Source organism: Odocoileus virginianus, chromosome 5, assembly GCF_023699985.2.
Source record: "Odocoileus virginianus isolate 20LAN1187 ecotype Illinois chromosome 5, Ovbor_1.2, whole genome shotgun sequence".
NCBI lineage: Eukaryota > Metazoa > Chordata > Mammalia > Artiodactyla > Cervidae > Odocoileus > Odocoileus virginianus.
In genome coordinates this window covers 41174181-41193952 of record NC_069678.1, presented here as the reverse complement: position 1 = coordinate 41193952, position 19772 = coordinate 41174181, and the positions used below count along the sequence as shown (strand labels likewise).

The window sequence follows — 19772 nt, the reverse complement described above, 5'->3', positions numbered from 1 at the left end:
ACACCTGGTGTTCCCACTGGGAAAAGGGCTCTGCTGCCACGAGACACACCTGGTGTTCCCATTGGGAAAAGGGCTCTGCCGCCACGAGACACACCTGGTGTTCCCACTGGGAAAAGGGCTCTGCCGCCACGAGACACACCTGGTGTTCCCATTGGGAAAAGGGCTCTGCCGCCACGAGACACACCTGGTGTTCCCACTGGGAAAAGGGCTCTGCCGCCACGAGACACACCTGGTGTTCCCACTGGGAAAAGGGCTCTGCCGCCACGAGACACACCTGGTGTTCCCATTGGGAAAAGGGCTCTGCCGCCACGAGACACACCTGGTGTTCCCACTGGGAAAAGGGCTCTGCCGCCACGAGACACACCCGGTGTGCCCACTGGGAAAAGGGCTCTGCCGCCACGAGACACACCCGGTGTTCCCACTGGGAAAAGGGCTCTGCCGCCACGAGACACACCTGGTGTTCCCACTGGGAAAAGGGCTCTGCCGCCACGAGACACACCCGGTGTTCCCATTGGGAAAAGGGCTCTGCCGCCACGAGACACACCCGGTGTTCCCACTGGGAAAAGGGCTCTGCCGCCACGAGACACACCCGGTGTGCCCACTGGGAAAAGGGCTCTGCCGCCACGAGACACACCTGGTGTTCCCACTGGGAAAAGGGCTCTGCCGCCACGAGACACACCTGGTGTTCCCACTGGGAAAAGGGCTCTGCCGCCACGAGACACACCCGGTGTTCCCACTGGGAAAAGGGCTCTGCCGCCACGAGACACACCCGGTGTTCCCACTGGGAAAAGGGCTCTGCCGCCACGAGACACACCCGGTGTTCCCACTGGGAAAAGGGCTCTGCCGCCACGAGACACACCCGGTGTGCCCATTGGGAAAAGGGCTCTGCCGCCACGAGACACACCTGGTGTTCCCACTGGGAAAAGGGCTCTGCCGCCACGAGACACACCTGGTGTTCCCACTGGGAAAAGGGCTCTGCCGCCACGAGACACACCTGGTGTTCCCACTGGGAAAAGGGCTCTGCCGCCACGAGACACACCTGGTGTTCCCACTGGGAAAAGGGCTCTGCCGCCACGAGACACACCTGGTGTTCCCACTGGGAAAAGGGCTCTGCCGCCACGAGACACACCCGGTGTGCCCATTGGGAAAAGGGCTCTGCCGCCACGAGACACACCCGGTGTTCCCATTGGGAAAAGGGCTCTGCCGCCACGAGACACACCTGGTGTTCCCACTGGGAAAAGGGCTCTGCCGCTACGAGACACACCTGGTGTTCCCACTGGGAAAAGGGCTCTGCCGCCACGAGACACACCTGGTGTTCCCATTGGCAAAAGGGTTCTGCCACCGCAAGACACACCTGGTGTTCCCATTGGGAAAAGGGCCCTGCCACCACGAGACACACGGCTTGGGTCTGGAAGAACTGACACACCGACATTGGTCTTTCCTTTGCCTCTGAGGGACTCTCAGACACTGCTTCCTGCCACCTCACTTGCTTGCTACCCTCCCAGGCTCACTAGCCGACCCAGCCCCAGGCACCTTCACCGGGGCACCCCAAGGGCAGCACAGCTCAGGAGGCTAAACAGGCACTGCAGTGATTGATATCATATACGGAGAAGAGGACTGATATTCAAGGGTATGCTTTTAAGCTTAGCTCCGTTACTAACTTTCAAAGAAACTGGCCAAGTTCTTGAACTTCCTTCTCTCTTTATCAGCAATTTAGGATTTTTTATACTTCCCATAACTCAAAAGGAGACAAGAGACTTAAAAAAGAGAGGAGTCACAAACCACTCTATTTCCTATCTAACCACTGACGACCCTTAGATCATCTTCCCTTTTACCCCCTTAAAAAACAGCTGAACTAAAATTGAATATTCTCCAAATTTAACAGTTTAATAGCAATCCCCAGGTCACAGAATTTTTCTACTACAAAATAAGGTCATTGGATGAGGTGATCACCAAGATCCCTTCAGCTCTAAAACTGTGCAAGTTTTTTGATATTCATCTACAAATGGCAGCACTTCACCTATATTTTTCATAGTTGTATTTATTTCTTAATTTAGGTTTCTAGGTTAAAAGTGCAAACTGTACACAGCTGAATCTCTCGGTGTTTAAAAAAAACTTAGCCTTAACATAAATCAGTTTATTGTTATCTGATAGGCAAATGTTTTTCAAGTATGACTTATCTTGGGATAAACTGAATTCAGTAAAGTTAATCAATTATAAACTAAATGTTTTAGATTCATACTTATCAAATTCCTTTAAAATAAGTAATTTTAAAGTACTACACTTATTTCAACAGAGCAGGAAGAGAACAGATTAAGTGAACAAACTAGCTTTTAAAATCCAAATGAAAAGGAAGAAAGAAACCAGATTGGTAATGAAGACCCAGAACAGGGGAGAAAAGGATACATAAATTCAAACTAACACATACAAAACCAAACTAACACATGTAAAACCAAACTAAACACAGGGGTCAGTTTTTTTTTTTTTTTAACTCTTCTCTTTAAAAGAAAAAGGCATTAGTTAAAATTTCTCCAAATGATACTCCCATGTGACAATTTTTGCAACTCAAATTGTCCATTCACATTAGAAACAGATTTTGCCTAAGTCAAATTTTCTTCTTACCTAATTTCACTTAGTTTTCATATTAAGAATATAACAGTAGTGAACCAGTAGTTTGCTGCACCTCGCTTTGGGACTTTTATGTAATTTGGGTAACTGTGTAAATGAGGACTCCACATGCTTGTCGTGGAGCACTGGTCATGAGTGGGGCAGTGCAGGCACCTGCCTCTATTCAGAAGGCCCTACAGCTCAGAAACGCACAGGTAGATGATCCCAGTCTGTTGATGACATGAAAGCTATGGGATGTGGTGAAATAAACGGTCCAACTACACATCTTAAAACATTCTTTAAAGAGGGCTTTACAAGGCTCTTATTCTAGATGCCATTAGTAGTAAGCTCAATTACTTGTAAATCCAGAAGGCTTGGGTTCCAATCTTATCACAGGTCCTTACATGCTCTGATTTCTCAAGGGTATTAAATTTTCCTCATCAGTATAATGATGGAAGTTATCTAGCTTGTAAAAGTTATCCAGCTCATCAGCAGGCTTGTAAAGATTAAATGTAATAGGTGAAAATGTTTCTAAAATGTAACTTGCCAAACTAGTATCAGTAATAAGACTTTGCACTTCAAAGGTAATTTTGCACCTTTAGCAGGGAAATAACATACTTTTCAGGAATTATGTTCATTGTTTATATGATGGACAGGTTAGTAGAAAAAAGTATAAATCCTGTAGACAAAAAGGCCTGAGTCCAAATCCTGGCTTTGTAACTGTAATTTGGTTTCTTTGGGTAACTCAATTTCTCAGAGCCCACGATCCCTATCTTACAGAGATAAAGTACATGCTTCATTAGAATTAATGCACATGAAAATGTTGTAAACAGTCCCTAGCATTCATTCACCAATCAATTCCTCAAATATTTATTTAGTATCAATCATGTAAGGTGACTCAGATGGTAAAGAATTTGCCTGCAATGCAGGAGACCCAGGTTCAAACCCTCGGCTGGGAAGATCCCCCGGAGAAGGAAATGGCAACCCACTCCAGTATTCTTGCCTGGGAAATCCCATGTACAGAGGAACCTCGAGGGCTACAGTCCACTGGGGTCACAGAGTCAGATATGACTGAGTGACTAACACTAAGATAAAGATAATCTCCTAGGTAATGGAAGTTCACAGACATAAACCCTACAGTTTATTGGAAGTGCCAATTAAAGAAACAAGCTATCACATTTCATTGGGACACGTGTCATGATAGAAATCTAAACCTAAGTAGATACTCAATAAACCTTCTCTCTTATCTCTTATTCACCTCCAAATGTTCTTTCAGGCTGCAGAGGTGCCTGCAGTATCTAGGCACTTCATTTGCTAACCCGAGCTCCTTCCCTCTTTAATTCATTCTTAAAAATCCTTCCCCCTGCATGGATTTTCTTCTGATTAACACAGGGAATTTTAATTAGCCTTTCTCCTGTTAACAAAGCATATCTTTCTTCTGGTGCTAGACTAAATAAATGCAAGAGTCTGACACACCTTCAGTCTTCATTAGGAAGTATCACTTTGGAAAATATGATCATGTTCCTCCAAATAACTTATTTAAATGTTAATTAGTTCATGAATTAACTACACCATAGAATTATTTGTCTGTTTGGTTATTCCTCACTCAACACATACTTACTAAGGTCTACCATGTACCAGATGCTGTTTCAAGAACTGGAAATACAATGGTGAACTATTAGGTATTCACCAGAGATGGAAAGATGAAGGCTTTCTAGGAAGAAATCACATGTACAAGGTATTAATAGAGAATATGGGAACACACACAGAATTAAAATGGTTTTGGTACTTATAAATTTCAGTGAGAAGTCTGGTTGAAAACGAGATGAGGTACCTTGGCTAAAATGAATCACCTAGAAATTTCAATATGTCATTATTCTCTCTGCAGAGTATATAAAATTTGACACAAGTTATTATGTAACATAACTAGAATGGATAAAATTAGTGGATTAACATCAAGCTGAGAGTTAACATTTATTTTCCAAGTTTTTAGAGAAAACTTATGTTTTACATAATCCTCTTAATCAATAATCAAAATAGTACATGGTTGAAATGAGATCATTACTATGGAAACTGTACGCTTATCATCTGTTAAGACTTTGACTTTCATATCATTTTGGATCTACTTTTCTGTACAGTCTCTCAAATTAAAATTCACAAGTTCACAGCAGCTCAAACTTCAACCACTCATCCATTCAGCTGAGTTTCAGCTTCCCTGGAGCTAAGTAAGAGTAAATTTCTCTAAAGCTACATTTACAATTCTTATCATAAAACTGCCTCAAGCAGAATGCCACACATGAAACCCATTTCATCACTGGATGTGCTGTGAGAAGATGAAAGTATTTAGCAACCTGTGCTACATTTTTTTTTATGTGTGCAGACATTCTTCTGGTTGATTCTAACATTTTCTAGCTCTGAAATGATCCCTTGCTTCCTCTTTTCTAGAGTCCAGATCCAAAATGTGGCCAACGGTAAAGACCATTTTGAGCACGAACTCATCCTGCTCATGATTCTCACTTTGGAAAATAATCAATAATCCCAGAAATGGATAACAAAGAACTGGGGTTGAGTTCTACATCTTCCAAAAACGTGTACTCTGATCATTTATGGTGCTGAGAGGCATGTGTTATATGGAAAAGACCATACCAAGGCTTTGGAAGCATGTGTGCCTATGTTTGGATCTAGGTTTCACTAATTAGTGGTTACAAATCTGCAGTCTGGGCTTTCTGGGTAATGAAACATATTTATGATGTATAATGTACGTATGTTGGTGTTTAGTCGGTAAGTCCTATCTGACTCTTTTTGACCCCATGAACTGTAGCCCACCAGGCTCCTCTGTCCATGGGATTTCCAAGGCAAGAAAACTGGAATGGGTTGACATTTCCTTCTCCAGGAGAACTTCTGGACCCAGGGATCGAATTCTCATCTCCTGCAGTACAGGTGGATTCTTTACCACTGAGCCACCAGGGAAGCCCAAGGTATATACTGTGTAACATAATTAGAATGTCTATAAAATGCTTAACAAAGTACTTAAAAAACAGTAGGAGGCACTCAATAAGAGGGTGTCATTAATACTTATTATGTTCCATAAAGACATCCATCAGCCTTTAGATTTAGATTTTAAACACCCTTGCAGCAAACATTTGTGTATGTCTCCATTTGGGAAAATTTATGCACATTCTTCATACTTTTCTGCTTATCATAACCTAAAATAACTTTAGAAAACAAAGATACTTTTGTACATTTTAAAACAGACATCTAAAATTTCATTTAAAAATCTTTATTCACAAGTTTAAACAGATTATAAAGAATATAATTTGTAGTGCAGTGCAAATACTGATAATTTAAAATGAAAATGTTATATCACTCTTAAGTAAATTCACTGGACTTTAAATAAAATGAGAATGGTACCAGTATCACCAACTTAAAAACTGTTTGAACAAGTTCTTCATTAATAGTTAGAAATCTTATATGGTTTCCCCTTTCTCCTTGATTGTCTTTCTATTTCAGTTTTCTACAGAATTTTATCCTAAATACATTCATGTTTGAAAACATTTTACTTATCACCCAGTTATACTCCCCTATAACAAAAATGTATATGTTAGGTAAGAATTTCATTTTATTATCTATGAACTTAAGGCTTTAAATGTTAAAATTTCTTCTGGATAGAATAATTATAATTATTATTATTACAAAACTGATCAAAACAAAAACATATTACAAACATTTAAAGTACAATTTTACTGGGAAGGCATCTCTTAATGAGATGAGTGAGTGCTGATGATGGCATCTTCTACTAACCTGCAAGGTTGTTTACAACTGATTCTTAGATTAAGTGATTTCCCCCATTTATCTCTGCAGAATTCATTACTACAATTAAATTCCAAAAGGGAAACAAAAGGAAGTTTTGTGCTCTCTCATCTAGAGAGCACACTGCTGTTAGTAACTAACCCTTCCTTCATCACAGTTCTTTTCAAGGGATCTAACTAAAAAGCAAAACCGGTCTCTGGCTATTTACATAAGACAAGGCATCTGAAAGTAGTTAATGCTGTTCTTAGAAATCCTGGAATTCCTTTAATGTTCTCTGATATATATTTAATTCTATACCATTATTATCAAAATAATCTTAAGTTCCAAGGTCTTCAGTTCCTTAATGGCAGGGTATTTTTTTAAAAATCCTAACTTTTAACATGTATATTATAAATTTTTTACTTAGAATATCTTCAAAGTATACTTTTCAATCATTCTCTGTAAGCCTGAAATAAGATTTAGTTTCCTACTACTAGTTCAATTAGGCAAAGTGTACAGACCCTATCTGTAAAGATGTAGAAATTTGACTTCAAACACATTTCTACATACAACTTCAACAACTCAACTGCATAAACATCTACCAAATACTTCTCATATAGAAAACACATTAGACACTTGTATGGGGTTTAAAAATGTCCTCAAGGAGTTTACCATTCTGGGCAGTGTTTCTAAGTGTGGTTCCAGGGATAACTCCTATCAGGGTCCCTTACGAGGCAGAGACTAAAAAATGCAGGTTCTGTGTAAGATTGACTAAACCCAAAACTCTGAAGGTGGGCTGAAAATCAACATTTTCATCTGTCCTAGATAATTATGATGGACACCAAAATCTGAGAAGCAATGTTCTGAGAAAAGAAACACAGGTTAAATAATCAGTTGGAGAGATGCTTATGCTAAGGGAGCAAAATCAGCCAGTAGGTGTCTGGGCGAGGTGAAAAGCAAGGACACCTGGAGGTGGTGACACAGGCAAGAGACCAGGCTCTCAGAATCAACAAAGTCTGAGGGGTGGTGCCTTGCAGGCAGAATTCAGAGTCTAGGAAGTCAGAATCTGAGCAAGTAACCTGAGCTGGAGGGTCACTCTGGTTTAAGGTAGAAGTGGGAGTGGGGGTGGGGGTGTCTTTGCTTGCTAGTGGGTGGGTGTTAGTGAAAATCAAAAAAAGTCAGGAGGGTCTCACTTGAGGCCTTTATGGAGGCAAAACCAATTTCCCTAAAAGGGCATAGGAAAAAATATCTTACCTCTTAACTTCACAGTAAATGATTTTTAAATATTTCAAGTTACAGATCCAAAGAAAGTAAAGTAACTTTAGTTTTTTATTTAAAAAACATCCTCTCAACATGGAAATAAAATCATCCAAGAGAAATAGCTCATTCTTTTGCTGGTTGCTTTTTTGCTTAAAAAAAAAGAAAAAAGTCTTCCAAAATCATTAACTACAACCAGCAACTAGCATAGTAGGAAACAACTAATAGAATCTGTGCTAGTACAACAGGTAGTTCCCACAAGAGTAATAACGTCTTCTGTGACATTCATGAAATCAAAGCTTAAATAATATTTTAATTTGGCCTGGGTTTAAAGTCTCAACTCCTGGCTCTATATGTCGATTTTTGGAAGTAGAGTGAAGATAACTGGTCTGTGCACCTATCAAAAACTGACATGCAAAGATGCCGATGTTTTCTGCAATGCCATATTATTAAATACATATGTATTAAAACATTTACCACATACCTATCTCCATTCCTCACTGTGAGCATATTGAGGGCTAGTCTTTTAGATGTCTATGTGTTCCTAGGGCTTAGTATTGTGCTGGCATATGTAAGGGACTCAAAGAATATTAACTGAATAAATGAAAAATAAAGACTTGATCAATCTTAACCTATTGATACTTCAGGTCAAGGTTACATATCAAAAAGCCTGTTCTCTGAACAATTGCTTTTTCTGAAGAAACTTTACATTATACTTGGCAGTTTGTTTTAATAATCTCTCTTTCTCTCTCATTTTAGAGAACTGAGAGTTGAAGCATGCAGGAATTGGCAAATACAGTCAGCAGGCCAAATCCTGTCCATTGTCTGTTTTTGTAAATAAGGTCTTATAGTCATACCCACTCATTTATGTATTGTCTATAGCTGTTTATGTGCTACCGTGGCATCTTGACAATTGCAACTGTACTGTCTGGCCACTTGCAAAAAAGCTGTCTGAACCCTGCTTTAAAGTGGTATCAACATCTAGCACATAGCAGGCACACATATATTTAAGTGAATTAGTACACTACTTATTGGGTCGTCCTTTGTGGCTCAGTTGGTAAAGAATCTGCCTGCAATGCAGGAGACCTGGGTTCGATTCCTGGGTCGGGAAGATCCCTGAAGAAGGAAATGGCAACCCACTCCAGTATTCCTGCCTGGAGAATCCCATGGACAGAGGAGTCTGGCAGGCTACAGCCCCTGGGGTCACAAGAGTCAGACATGACTTAGCAACTAAACCACCACCACACTACTTATTAAAAGAGTTAAGACTGAATTCCTACTACGTGAAAGTCACTGACTCAGCACTGTAAGAAATATAAAAATGAAGATGCATATGGCAGCCACTGTTTTCAAAAGGGAGTTCATCACTGTGTGGGATGTTTCATTGAGATAAATATAAGACAGGAATATAGGAATCTATGAGAAGCTTTTGAGGCTCAAAGGATACAGAAATAGGGCGCTTAGTAATAAGGGATTAACATAGAAAGGCCATTCTTTTTGAAAGTAATGACTGAGAAAATGATGACACTGCTACTAGAAACTCAATGTGCCTTAACCCTCTCCAGACCTTATCTCCATCTCTCAGAAGACAGGTCCACACCAGGCACCCCAGTCAACTTAGCTTCATGTCTGTTTTCTTCATTACAACAAAACTGTACCCTACTCAGTCTTATATAAACCCCAATTTTCTAAATTTATCGGCCAAGGAGAGTACATGTGCTTAATTAATGGCTTTTGAGTAAATTTGGAAAGAATTCATCCCACAACAGCTTAAAACACATTGTTGTCAAAATCAGGATCTTATATAAACATCAAAGCAGCAACAAAGTAAACATAAAACAATAGAAAATGCATCTGAATTTCTTTAGGGAAAATAAATGATTCTTTATGGAAAGTAAATAGTAAAATATAGATCTAAAATTCAATAGATTTGAAAAATTACAACTGAACAAACAACATCAAAGCTGGGAGTACTCTAACTTATTTTGTCAATAAGTTAGCAGCAATATAATGGCTGCCTCTGATGGTGCCTGGTATTACTGTCATAGTCTTTTCTGCTTCAAAACACCCATTTACTCTCTGAAAACAGAAACATGGTGAGAAATGATGTGCAAGAGTTTATCTTACATGAATTCTCCTCCACTGGGAATGTGAGCTCCACAGAGTCAAGAACGGTTTTCCTTCCTGCTATCAGTCTAGTATCTGTAACACCTGGACCACAGTGGGTACTCACTAAGTGTCCGCTGAATGAATGAATGGATTTACTTAAGCCGACATACTTACATTTACAGTGAGTGAGCGAGTGAAAGTCGCTCAGTCGTGCCCGACTCTTTGCCACCCTATGGACTATACATAGTCCATGAAATTCTCTAGGCCAGAATACTGGAGTGGGTAGCCTTTTCCTTCTCCAGGGGATCTTCCCAACCCAGAGATCAAACTCAGGTTACGTGGATTCTTTACCAGCTGAGCTACAAGGGAAGCCCATTTACTTTTATAAGAAGATACAAATTCAGTCCTGTGTATTCCGGAAAGAAAACGCCTAAAGAGCAACAAATTACTTAGGGTGAGGTACACATTCTACGATCACCTAAATCTAAACATAGAAGTTGAATAAAGTAAAGCTAAAGCACAGGAAAAATTAAGATTTCTCTAGCTGATCAGTTATGTAATGGGACAATTGTCATAAACTCTCCAAGAATGAAAAAACACAACCAGTGGAATCACCAATACCAAGTATTTGGTCAAAAGACTACTCTGAAGTTACTGGAGTGCTATAAATCGTATAATATACTTAAAATCAGAAAGTCACAAAGAAAATACATTTCAACCTTCTAAGTACTTTTCAGGAAATAATAAAATCCTCCTTATCTTAAATTAGAAGCCTGCATTTTATAACCTATAATAATCTTACTTAGATGTTCTCTGAATGTACTTTCCTTTAATGGTGTAATTGTTATTAAGTACACAATGAAATGTAAACTCTCATCTTAGCCTATCTATGAATGTATAATCTGATGATCACAGGTTTAAAAATCTTTAATTAAAAAAAAAATCTACTTCTAAATGTATCTCCATAGTATCAAATTTCATTATTCATGATTAGAAACAAATAAAACTGGGGAGTTTTGTAGAAATTAGGATAACTATAATTAAGGCTGACTTAACAGTCAGAGATATAAGGATGTACCTTAACCCAACATAGGTCCACCTTCAGGATAAAGGGCATCTCACTTAGAGTTTCTAACATTATTATTGCCTTAAAGTGAAAAACATCACTAATCAAAGTTATGCAGCATGGCAATTTTTAAAAACAAAATTCTTAGACCTTGGTTGTAAGCTACTGCTTCCTCTTCTTTGATGGCATTTTCATATATCATTGAGTTTAAGTAAACAACTCAAATGGGGAAATCTGGAGGACATGTTTTCCCACATAGATAAGGGAAAGTCAGAATACTTTTCATGTTACTCAGTTTGGCTTGGGTTTAGTATTCTAGGTATTCCTTAAAGTCAATAGCATTCAACTTTTACTTTATTACTCTACCATTGTCTCTCCTCTGGGGATTAAAAAGGTTAATCCAAGGCTCAACTGAAATCCTTCTTAGGTTTCTAAAGAAGGAAAGCCATAATATAAGAGAAAATAAAGGCTCTTGTAGGGAAATGGAGCCCAGAGAAGTTGAGTGTCTAGAATTAGGTCTTCTGATCTTCACTGCAGTATAGTCCTTTGACCTTATTTGGTGAAGGTTTATCCTCTTTGGTCCTTTTTAAAAATACTATCTACCAATCTCACTTATATCCTCCTGTCTTGCTATGTTCGGATTTCTTTCTATGCAACTTCCTGAAAAGGTTTTACCAACTGCTTCCCTCCAGGCTGTGTCATGCTCCAGGCATTTCTGTCACTCTCGGAGAAAACTCTGTCCTCTAGGACAAGCTGAGATCACCATTCCCATTCTCTCTTCACAGATTTGCAGTACATATTTCCAAGTAAAAAATGAATACTATCTGGGCCTAAGCAGTCTACCCTACATTATAAACTTTAAACTATGCAGTATCTTACATTTACCTTACCTTTTATAATAGGTAAGGAATTCAAGGAATTTTGGTTTCCCTGAATTTTGGAAGAAGTTGTTTTTTTAAGAATCCATTTATCTGTTTTAATAGTAGTAATAACAGCAATAGTAGCAATAGTAATAATAAAAGCATGCACTTATATTTACCTAAATGTGCTAAATATTTACCTCAATCTCTCATGACAACCTGATTATTATTACCCCCCAGTTTATAGACGAGGAAACTAAGGCAGTTAGGCTATGTAATTTACTCATGTTAATGTAATCAGCAGCAGACTGAGCTGGGATTCAAACCCAGCTTTGTTCACGGCTTGGATGCTTAAATCTCTAAGCTACACAAGCAGATGAGACCAATCATATTTAGTCTGAAGTGGATCTAGTAGTTTTGCTAATGAAACAAAAGGGGGAAAGCATCACAGATCTTAAAAGATCAGTGTTCTGTAATTTAGTGTAATGCACACGTAACTGGCACTTATTAAGGACACACTGCAGGGACTCTCAAAGATCTGTCAACATTGTCTACTTCATCAACCCATTAAAGAAGGGACAGAGAACCTACTGATACTAAAACTCTCAAATCACAAGGTTTGTTAGAGCCTGGCTTTCTTCACGTTCTGTGTAGAGCTCTTTCCACTGTGATAAATTCAATGGTCAGTTTATCACACGAATTTTTTTATTACTAAAGCAAAACCTGGAACATTGGAACTCTGTTGTATAGAATAGGCTTCCTCGGTGCCTCAGTAGTAAAGAATCTGCTTCATTGCAGCAGATGCAAGCGACTTGGGTTTGACCTCTAGGTCAGGAAGATCCTTTAAGAGTAGGAAATGGCAACCCACTCCAGTATTCTTGCCTAGGAAATTCCATGAACAGAGGAGCCTGGTGGGCTACAGTTCATGGAGTGGTACAGCAGCTGGCCATGCCTGAGGATGCATGCACATACACCTGTACACACACCTACATACACACACCTACATACACACACATACATACACCTGCTTGAAATACAATGGAATTTTAAAACCTTTCAGTTGCACATGATGCTATTTTAAAATATTCTAACCAGGGTGATTTTTCAATTGCATTTATCCTATAGTATGATGTGTGATTATCTAAAAATTTTAATTTGAAGGTCATTTTTAAAAGCCTAGGCTCTTCTGATAATTAGTAAAATAACTAGCCACTTCCACTAAGCAAGCTACTTAGTTGTACTACAGAATTAGAAAACATTTAAAGAAATGGAAAGAGAAGCAACTTTACCTTACTAAATTTTGCTGTATATTTTCTACCTTCATTAAAATTCGGACCCCAGTCTGAGAGCAAATGTAGGCTTTCAACCTGAAATAAAAATGTCATATTAAAGGAAGTAAAACTGCTTTTTAGTGTATATTTTATTTTATTTTTTTCAGTGTATTTTAAAACTGTGTCTATGGAAAACTAAGCATCTATGAATAGGTAATTAGAATCCTTAAAATTTACCTATCCTAGCATAGAAAAAGTGTTAAAGATACTTTCTAACCAACAATCTAAATGTAAAAAAATTACCTATCTTCTCTCTGTACAGATTAATCTTGCTAAATTATTAATTTTTTTAAGAAAAGTATCCAATTTGATGACAGGTATTTTGCCTTCTTGTTAAATATATGACCAGTGATAACAATTAGATTATTCATAGTAAGAGGAAAGGCTTCTTTAGTGGTTCAGTGGTAAAGAATCTGCCTGCTAAGCAGATCAGGGTTTGATCCCTGGGTTGGGAAGAACCCCTGGAGCAGGAAATGGCAACCCACTTCAGTATTCTTGTCTGGGAAATCCCACAGACACAGGAGTCTGGGGGGCTACAGCCCATGGGATCGCAGATAGTCAGACATGAGCTAAATGACTAAACAACGACTGCAGTAAGACAAAAAGAAACACGGTAGTGGTCCCAAAGACATTGTGTGGTGTGCGACAGATTGGGTTTGAGTCTAGACAACATTTTTTATGAAAATTAGAAGATGAGATTTAACTAGAGCTGAATCAGATGCTTTAGAATTCACCCAATTTAAAATGTAAAACAAACCAAGCATTACTATCTTAAGCAGGTATCACCTGGTAAAAAGAAACTCCTGCTGAGAAACACATTCCCATACTAACAGTTTCCTTCTTTCAGTGCCGACTACTATGTGTAAGACTCTGTACCAGGAACCTTATATAGGTAATTTTTTAAAAGCTTCATAACAACTCTATCTAGTAAACATCATCATTCTCATTTTACTGATGGAAAAAATTAAGGCCCAAAAGTTAGGTAAGTAAGTTGGCTCCTGATCACATAGCTAATAAGGGACAGAATTAGCTATTCTAAAGCAGATATTCATAACTGAATCTTTCCACTGTGCTATGTTAACCATTTTTGTCCATCTATTTCTGGACAGGAGGCAGAACTACATTACTTAGTTTTATGAAGACTTGGCTGAAACAGGATTTCCTGTCTTTAACTACATGGAAACTTTAATTTTCAGAGTTTTGAGTTCAACTTTGAAAGGCAGTTTAGTTTAAGAGGTAAGAGTACAGACTCTGAATCCAGGCCACTCAAATTTGAATCCTAGTTTCCCTAATTATTAGCTCTATGAGGTCACCTAACCACTGTAAGGCTCAGCTTCTCCACCTGTAAAATGGATATAATGGCAATAATCTACTTTAAAGGGTTACTGTGAAGATTAAATGAATTAATACAAAGTGTTAAGTACTGTTGTTATGACTATAACCAAAATTCTCACCCAAAACATCACCTCTGACTGACAAAGCCTTGAGTACACCCCAAGGAAATGGGACAGAAAGTAAACTGTATGAAAATATCACATTCTAATAAAAATGTGGCTTTATTTAATAAATATGCACGTAATACACACCTCATTATGTAGAATAATTTCAGAAAGTTACAAGATTTTTGAAACATACCTTTGACGAATTACAGGATCAGACTTTTCAGGATCAATGTAAGGTCTTAGGATTTCATTAATAGTTTTATCATCTGGTACTCTTCCAACAAAAACAAAACCAAAATTTATTATTTATAATTTTCTACTAAAGGTGTTAATTTAGAATTATTAAATATTGTGGCTTTAGAGAAATAACTGAACACAGACCTTTTATTCTAGTCTTGGCAAAATATAACATCCTTTTAAGCAAAAATTACTTAGGAAAAAAGCTCATACATATTCATATACATTACTGTGCTACAATCCCTACCTGTAAAATATAAGTCCTTTCCCTGTTGTTAGTCAGTTAGGCAACCTTAAATAAGAAAGTTCTTCCCTAAAATTCATATGGCAATTACAAAGAGAGGACATTTATGCATAGTATGAATATATGCTAAAGATATTATTTAAAAGGCAACTTAAAAATTTTCTTAACCCAAGGAATCAAATAGTATACCACCATTCAAATTTTTAAATGGTATCTGAAAATGTTCATAATATGAGAAAAGTAGGATAAACAACTGTTATGTGAATTAATTCCAATTATCAGTATACATATTATTCATGTCCAAAATAATGTATTTTCTGAGGACACATTGTGATGTTAATAGCAGTAATTTTATCATAGTAGAATTTGGGATTATTTTTCATTTCCTGTGTAACCACCTGGTTGAAGATTTTTCCTCTTGATTCAGCCCTCCTGATTCTCCCTATGCTGCCCCCCTTAACATCTGTCCCCATGTTGAAGTAAACACTATTATGATTTCTGTGCTAATCACTTCCCTCAGAGTTCTACCACTACTATAGGTATTCCTAAAAGGTATACTTTTATTTTTTCCATATTTACATACAAAAATCATACTCTATATTCTTCCTTAACTTTGTTTTCTCACTCGACATTACTTTTGAGGTTCATCCATGTTGATATGTGTAATTGTAGTTGATTCATCTTCAGTTGTGTGTAGCATTTCATTGTATAAATATCCCATACTTAGTTATCCATTCTACTACTGACATCACATTTAACAGTTTATTTTAAATATGGAGACATAAATGAAAACAAGTAAGTTCTGAATAGATAGTGGTGATACTGTACCTTTTTTCTACATACACAGCTTGACTCTGAGGAAATTGAAGCTTCACATGCCAACAAAACTGTCGTTTTCTAAAAGAGAAAATAATCATGTGGGGGATCAAGGCAGACAACAGAAATCTAAACACACAACTAACTTCCTAAATTTTTGTTTTCAGATAATAATTCTAAAAGCATTCTTAGAGTTTAACATATTTTTTTTTCTACTAAAAGCTATTTTCTCTTTTCTAGAATGTTAGAGGCTATGTTTTTTAAACAATATTCTCGCAAGAGGTTTTAAGAGGAAAAAATATTAAGCAGAACAGAAATTCCAAGGACTTCGCATTCTTGAATTAAAAGGCAATTTCTCATAGTTCAGGGGTTTCTGAGATCAGTGAGCTACTAGTTGAAGTTTACAAATAAATTTCCTCATGACTAAAAATAAAAAGCTGATGTCTCTGCCTGACTAGTCTGGAAATGAGGTGAATGAAGTATTGTCCAGTTGAGACCAGCTGGCTGCAGATACACTTCTGAGCCATGAGTACGTGCATTCAGTAGCAAAACAGGAGACAACAAGTTGGTTGCTAAGGAGAAAGCACTCTGAGTTAGCCCATTCACTGTTAGTCTAAACTTTGGCTTGACACAGAATCAACTGTAACAATTCACTAAATTGCATGGTTTTTAGAAAAATGGCCATATGCTCTATCTAATACATCTAAATTTGGTGACACTAGAGACCATTCCTTTTTAAAAAAATTTAATGCTCAAAATATTCAATCCATTACAGAAATGTAAATGTCTTCACTACATGATTATTTTATACCTGTTTTCCTTTCTTAGCAAATAAATTTCTAACAACCCACTGGCAAGTTTATTGCTAGCTGTATGTACAAGCAATGGTCAACATCTCCTATAGATCTATCCCTTAGCAGCATGGTCCCAAAATCTAAAATAATTTTTTTTAATACAATCTGGTAGAATATCTCCCACAAAACATTTATATGATTTTGTCAATTTTTTGTGTGAAGACTAACATAAAATTAAGTAAAAATCCTTCTATTAATGTAAGTTATCACAGATTTGCTTATGGATGCTTTCTTTAGTAACAAGATAGTTTTGGGAGAAAAATAGAGAAAAATATATTGATGGTGCTTGATAGTGCCACTTATACAAGAAGCAATCATGTTAAATTTAATTTTTTTTGGATAGATTTAAGCTGTAAAGCAGCCCTTACCGATTTAAAGGTTGGATATCTAAAATCTCAGGAGAAAACTTAAAAAAAACCCAAAAAAACCTGAACACAAACACAACAGTTGCTGGTTTTAAACAAAGAATTCTTCTCAAATGAAACGCCTTGCAGTATTTGTTATCTGTGAAATAGGTAAGTATAGTATCAGTATCAAGAGGCCAAGAGACACCACATTTCTTAATATGAAGTAATTTTTTAATCTTAATTCACAATATGGTTTCCTCCTAAATATATTTAAGTTACAGAGGGAAGAGAAAAGATTACCAGCTTGTCATATTTTGGAATTATAAATCATAATTACCACAATCATTGCTTGAGTAATTTCAAGAATGATTCGCCTTTCTTAACATTCAGTGGACCCCAGATACCCTCAGAAAGTACTTAACATTCCAAAAACAAAGACAGAAAAGTCCTTGTAAATAATTTTATTAGTTGTAGTTAACTTGTTGTGGCTATATGTGAATCATTCATTACTATTTTATTATATATTGCTAAATTATGCCTATTATCTATATTTGGCCCAAGTTCAAACATGAACAAATCTGAAAAGTGTATTTAGCTTAAAAACAAAAAGACAATAAAAACACTCAACATATACATAGTCAACCAACTTGCATGTTGCCATACTTATATGCTTGAGATACTTTCTTCTAAGAAATGTACGATTATAAATGTGGTTGATGAGTCTCTTCACTGTTCCTTGATCCAATTCCCTTCTCTTTAAGAGAGGTAATTACTATCCTGAGGTTGGGTATCTATTTTTGCCATTTATGGTTTTACATTTTTAATACATATATAAACATATCTATAAGCAATATTTTGTGTGATAGCAACAACTATTTCAATGTTATCATACTCTAAATACCTCATGTCATGCTCTTTATGTTATGCTTTGGAGACTTATGATGATACATGTAAATTAGTTCATAAATTTTAACCATTATATAGTATTCCATTGCACAAAGAATGCCAAAATCTATTTATCGACTCTCTACTGATAGACATTTATAACTGCTTCCCATTTTTTTACCACTTGTTCTTGTTCTTACATCACAATAAAGAAAAAATAGAAGAATGGCCTCAGGGATGGGGCTATCATCTACCTTTTCTGGTACACAGAATTTAAAGTTAACTTCACTGAAAAACTGCCTCTATGTTTTTACTCTATGATAGTATAAGAGGCATTTGTGAACAGTAATGTGGAGTCTAAAATTTAAGAGAGAGTGGATAAAGAGGTTGAAGAGTACTGTATAAAAAAATTCCTGAAATGAATGAGTTAATTACCCCTGAAGTGGTTCTTTAGTGTTCCTGAAATTGATGTGGTCCTGACTAAGGCAATGAAATCTCTAAGTCTGAAAGAATTAACTTTGTTTTTCATTTTTCATACGTACATAGAGTGACATGGGCTTCCCTGGTGGCTCAGCAGTAAAGAATCTGCCTGCAATGCAAGAGACTGGGTTTGATCCCTGGGTCAGGAAGATCCCTTGGAGAAGGGAATGGCTACCCACTCCAGTATTCTTGCCTGGAGAATTCCATGGACAGAGCAGGCTGGTGGGCTACACTCCATGGGGTCGCAAAGAGTCAGACACAACTGAGTAACTGAATAGCAGCATATCACTATGTGAAAGTGAAAGGAGCCACTCAGTTGTGCCTGACTCTTTGTGACCCCATGGACTACAGACCACCAGGTTCCTCTGTTCATGGGGTTTTTCCAGACAAGAATACTGGAGTGGACTGCCATTTCCTTCTCCAGGGGATCTTCCTGACCTAGGGATCAAACCCACATCTCCTGCATTGCAGGCAGATTCTTTACTGCTGAGCTACCAGGGAAGCCCATATAGTGATAAAAGTCCTGCTTAAAAAAATACATACATCAAAGTGAAAGTAGTCAGTCATGCTCGACTCTTTGTGACCCCATGGACTACAGCCCACCAGGTTCCTCTGTCCATGGGGTTTTTTCAGACAAGAATACTGGAGGGGACTGCCATTTCCATCTGCAGGGGATCTTCCTGACCTAGGGATCAAACCCGCATATCCTGCGTTGCAGGCAGATTCTTTACTGCTGAGACACCAGGAAAGCCCGTATAGTGATAAAAGTCCTATTTAAAAAAATACATACATCAAAATCCCAATAACATTATTTTTTGGGGGAACTGAGTCCCCCTCTCTTTTGTTTGTAAATTTTCTGAAAGAAAACTTTGTAAAAAAAAAAGATTAAAATTAATAATGCTTCAATGAGTATCTCTAGACATACATACAACTGTTTCTGAATTTTGGGTTATTTTCTAAATATAGATTCCAAGATATAGAATCATTAGGATAAAGCTGGGTTTCTCAACCTCAGCAGTGCTGACAATGTGGACCAGATAATTCTATTATGGTTCAAGGTGTGGGGATACATCACCTTGTGCACTGCAAGATGTTCAGCAAGATGTTTAGAACCAGGCCTCTTACCATGAGATGCCACCAGCAACACCCACTCCCTCAGCTGTGACATCTAAAAATGCTCCCAAATACTGCAAATGTCCTCTGGGAGGCAAAATCATGATTTCTGACAAACACTGGGATAGAGGTTTAAATATTTATTATTGTTCTTAATGCATTAGGACTTCTGTTCCCTCAATTCAACAAAATGCCTTCAATTATGAAGATGTCATTGTGTCTTTGCCATATTTCAACATTCTCAAGGATGGAATTACTATACCCAGAATATTCTTAGCAACTTCAGTTCAGTTCACTTCAGTCGCTCAGTCGTGTCTGACCCTTTGCGACCTCAT

General features: G+C 37.6%; 1 protein-coding gene across 1 annotated transcript in view; it reads right to left on the bottom strand.

Annotated features, from left to right (window-relative positions):
- ZNHIT6 (zinc finger HIT-type containing 6) overlaps positions 1–19772 on the bottom strand; it is a 61669-nt gene that overhangs the window by 8489 nt on the left and 33408 nt on the right. The window contains exons 6-8 of the mRNA XM_020877246.2: positions 15771–15839; positions 14655–14735; positions 12978–13055 (exon numbers count right to left, since the gene is read on the bottom strand). Coding sequence (XP_020732905.2) covers positions 12978–13055; positions 14655–14735; positions 15771–15839 — 228 coding nt within the window. The remainder of the gene's footprint in view (positions 1–12977; positions 13056–14654; positions 14736–15770; positions 15840–19772) is intronic.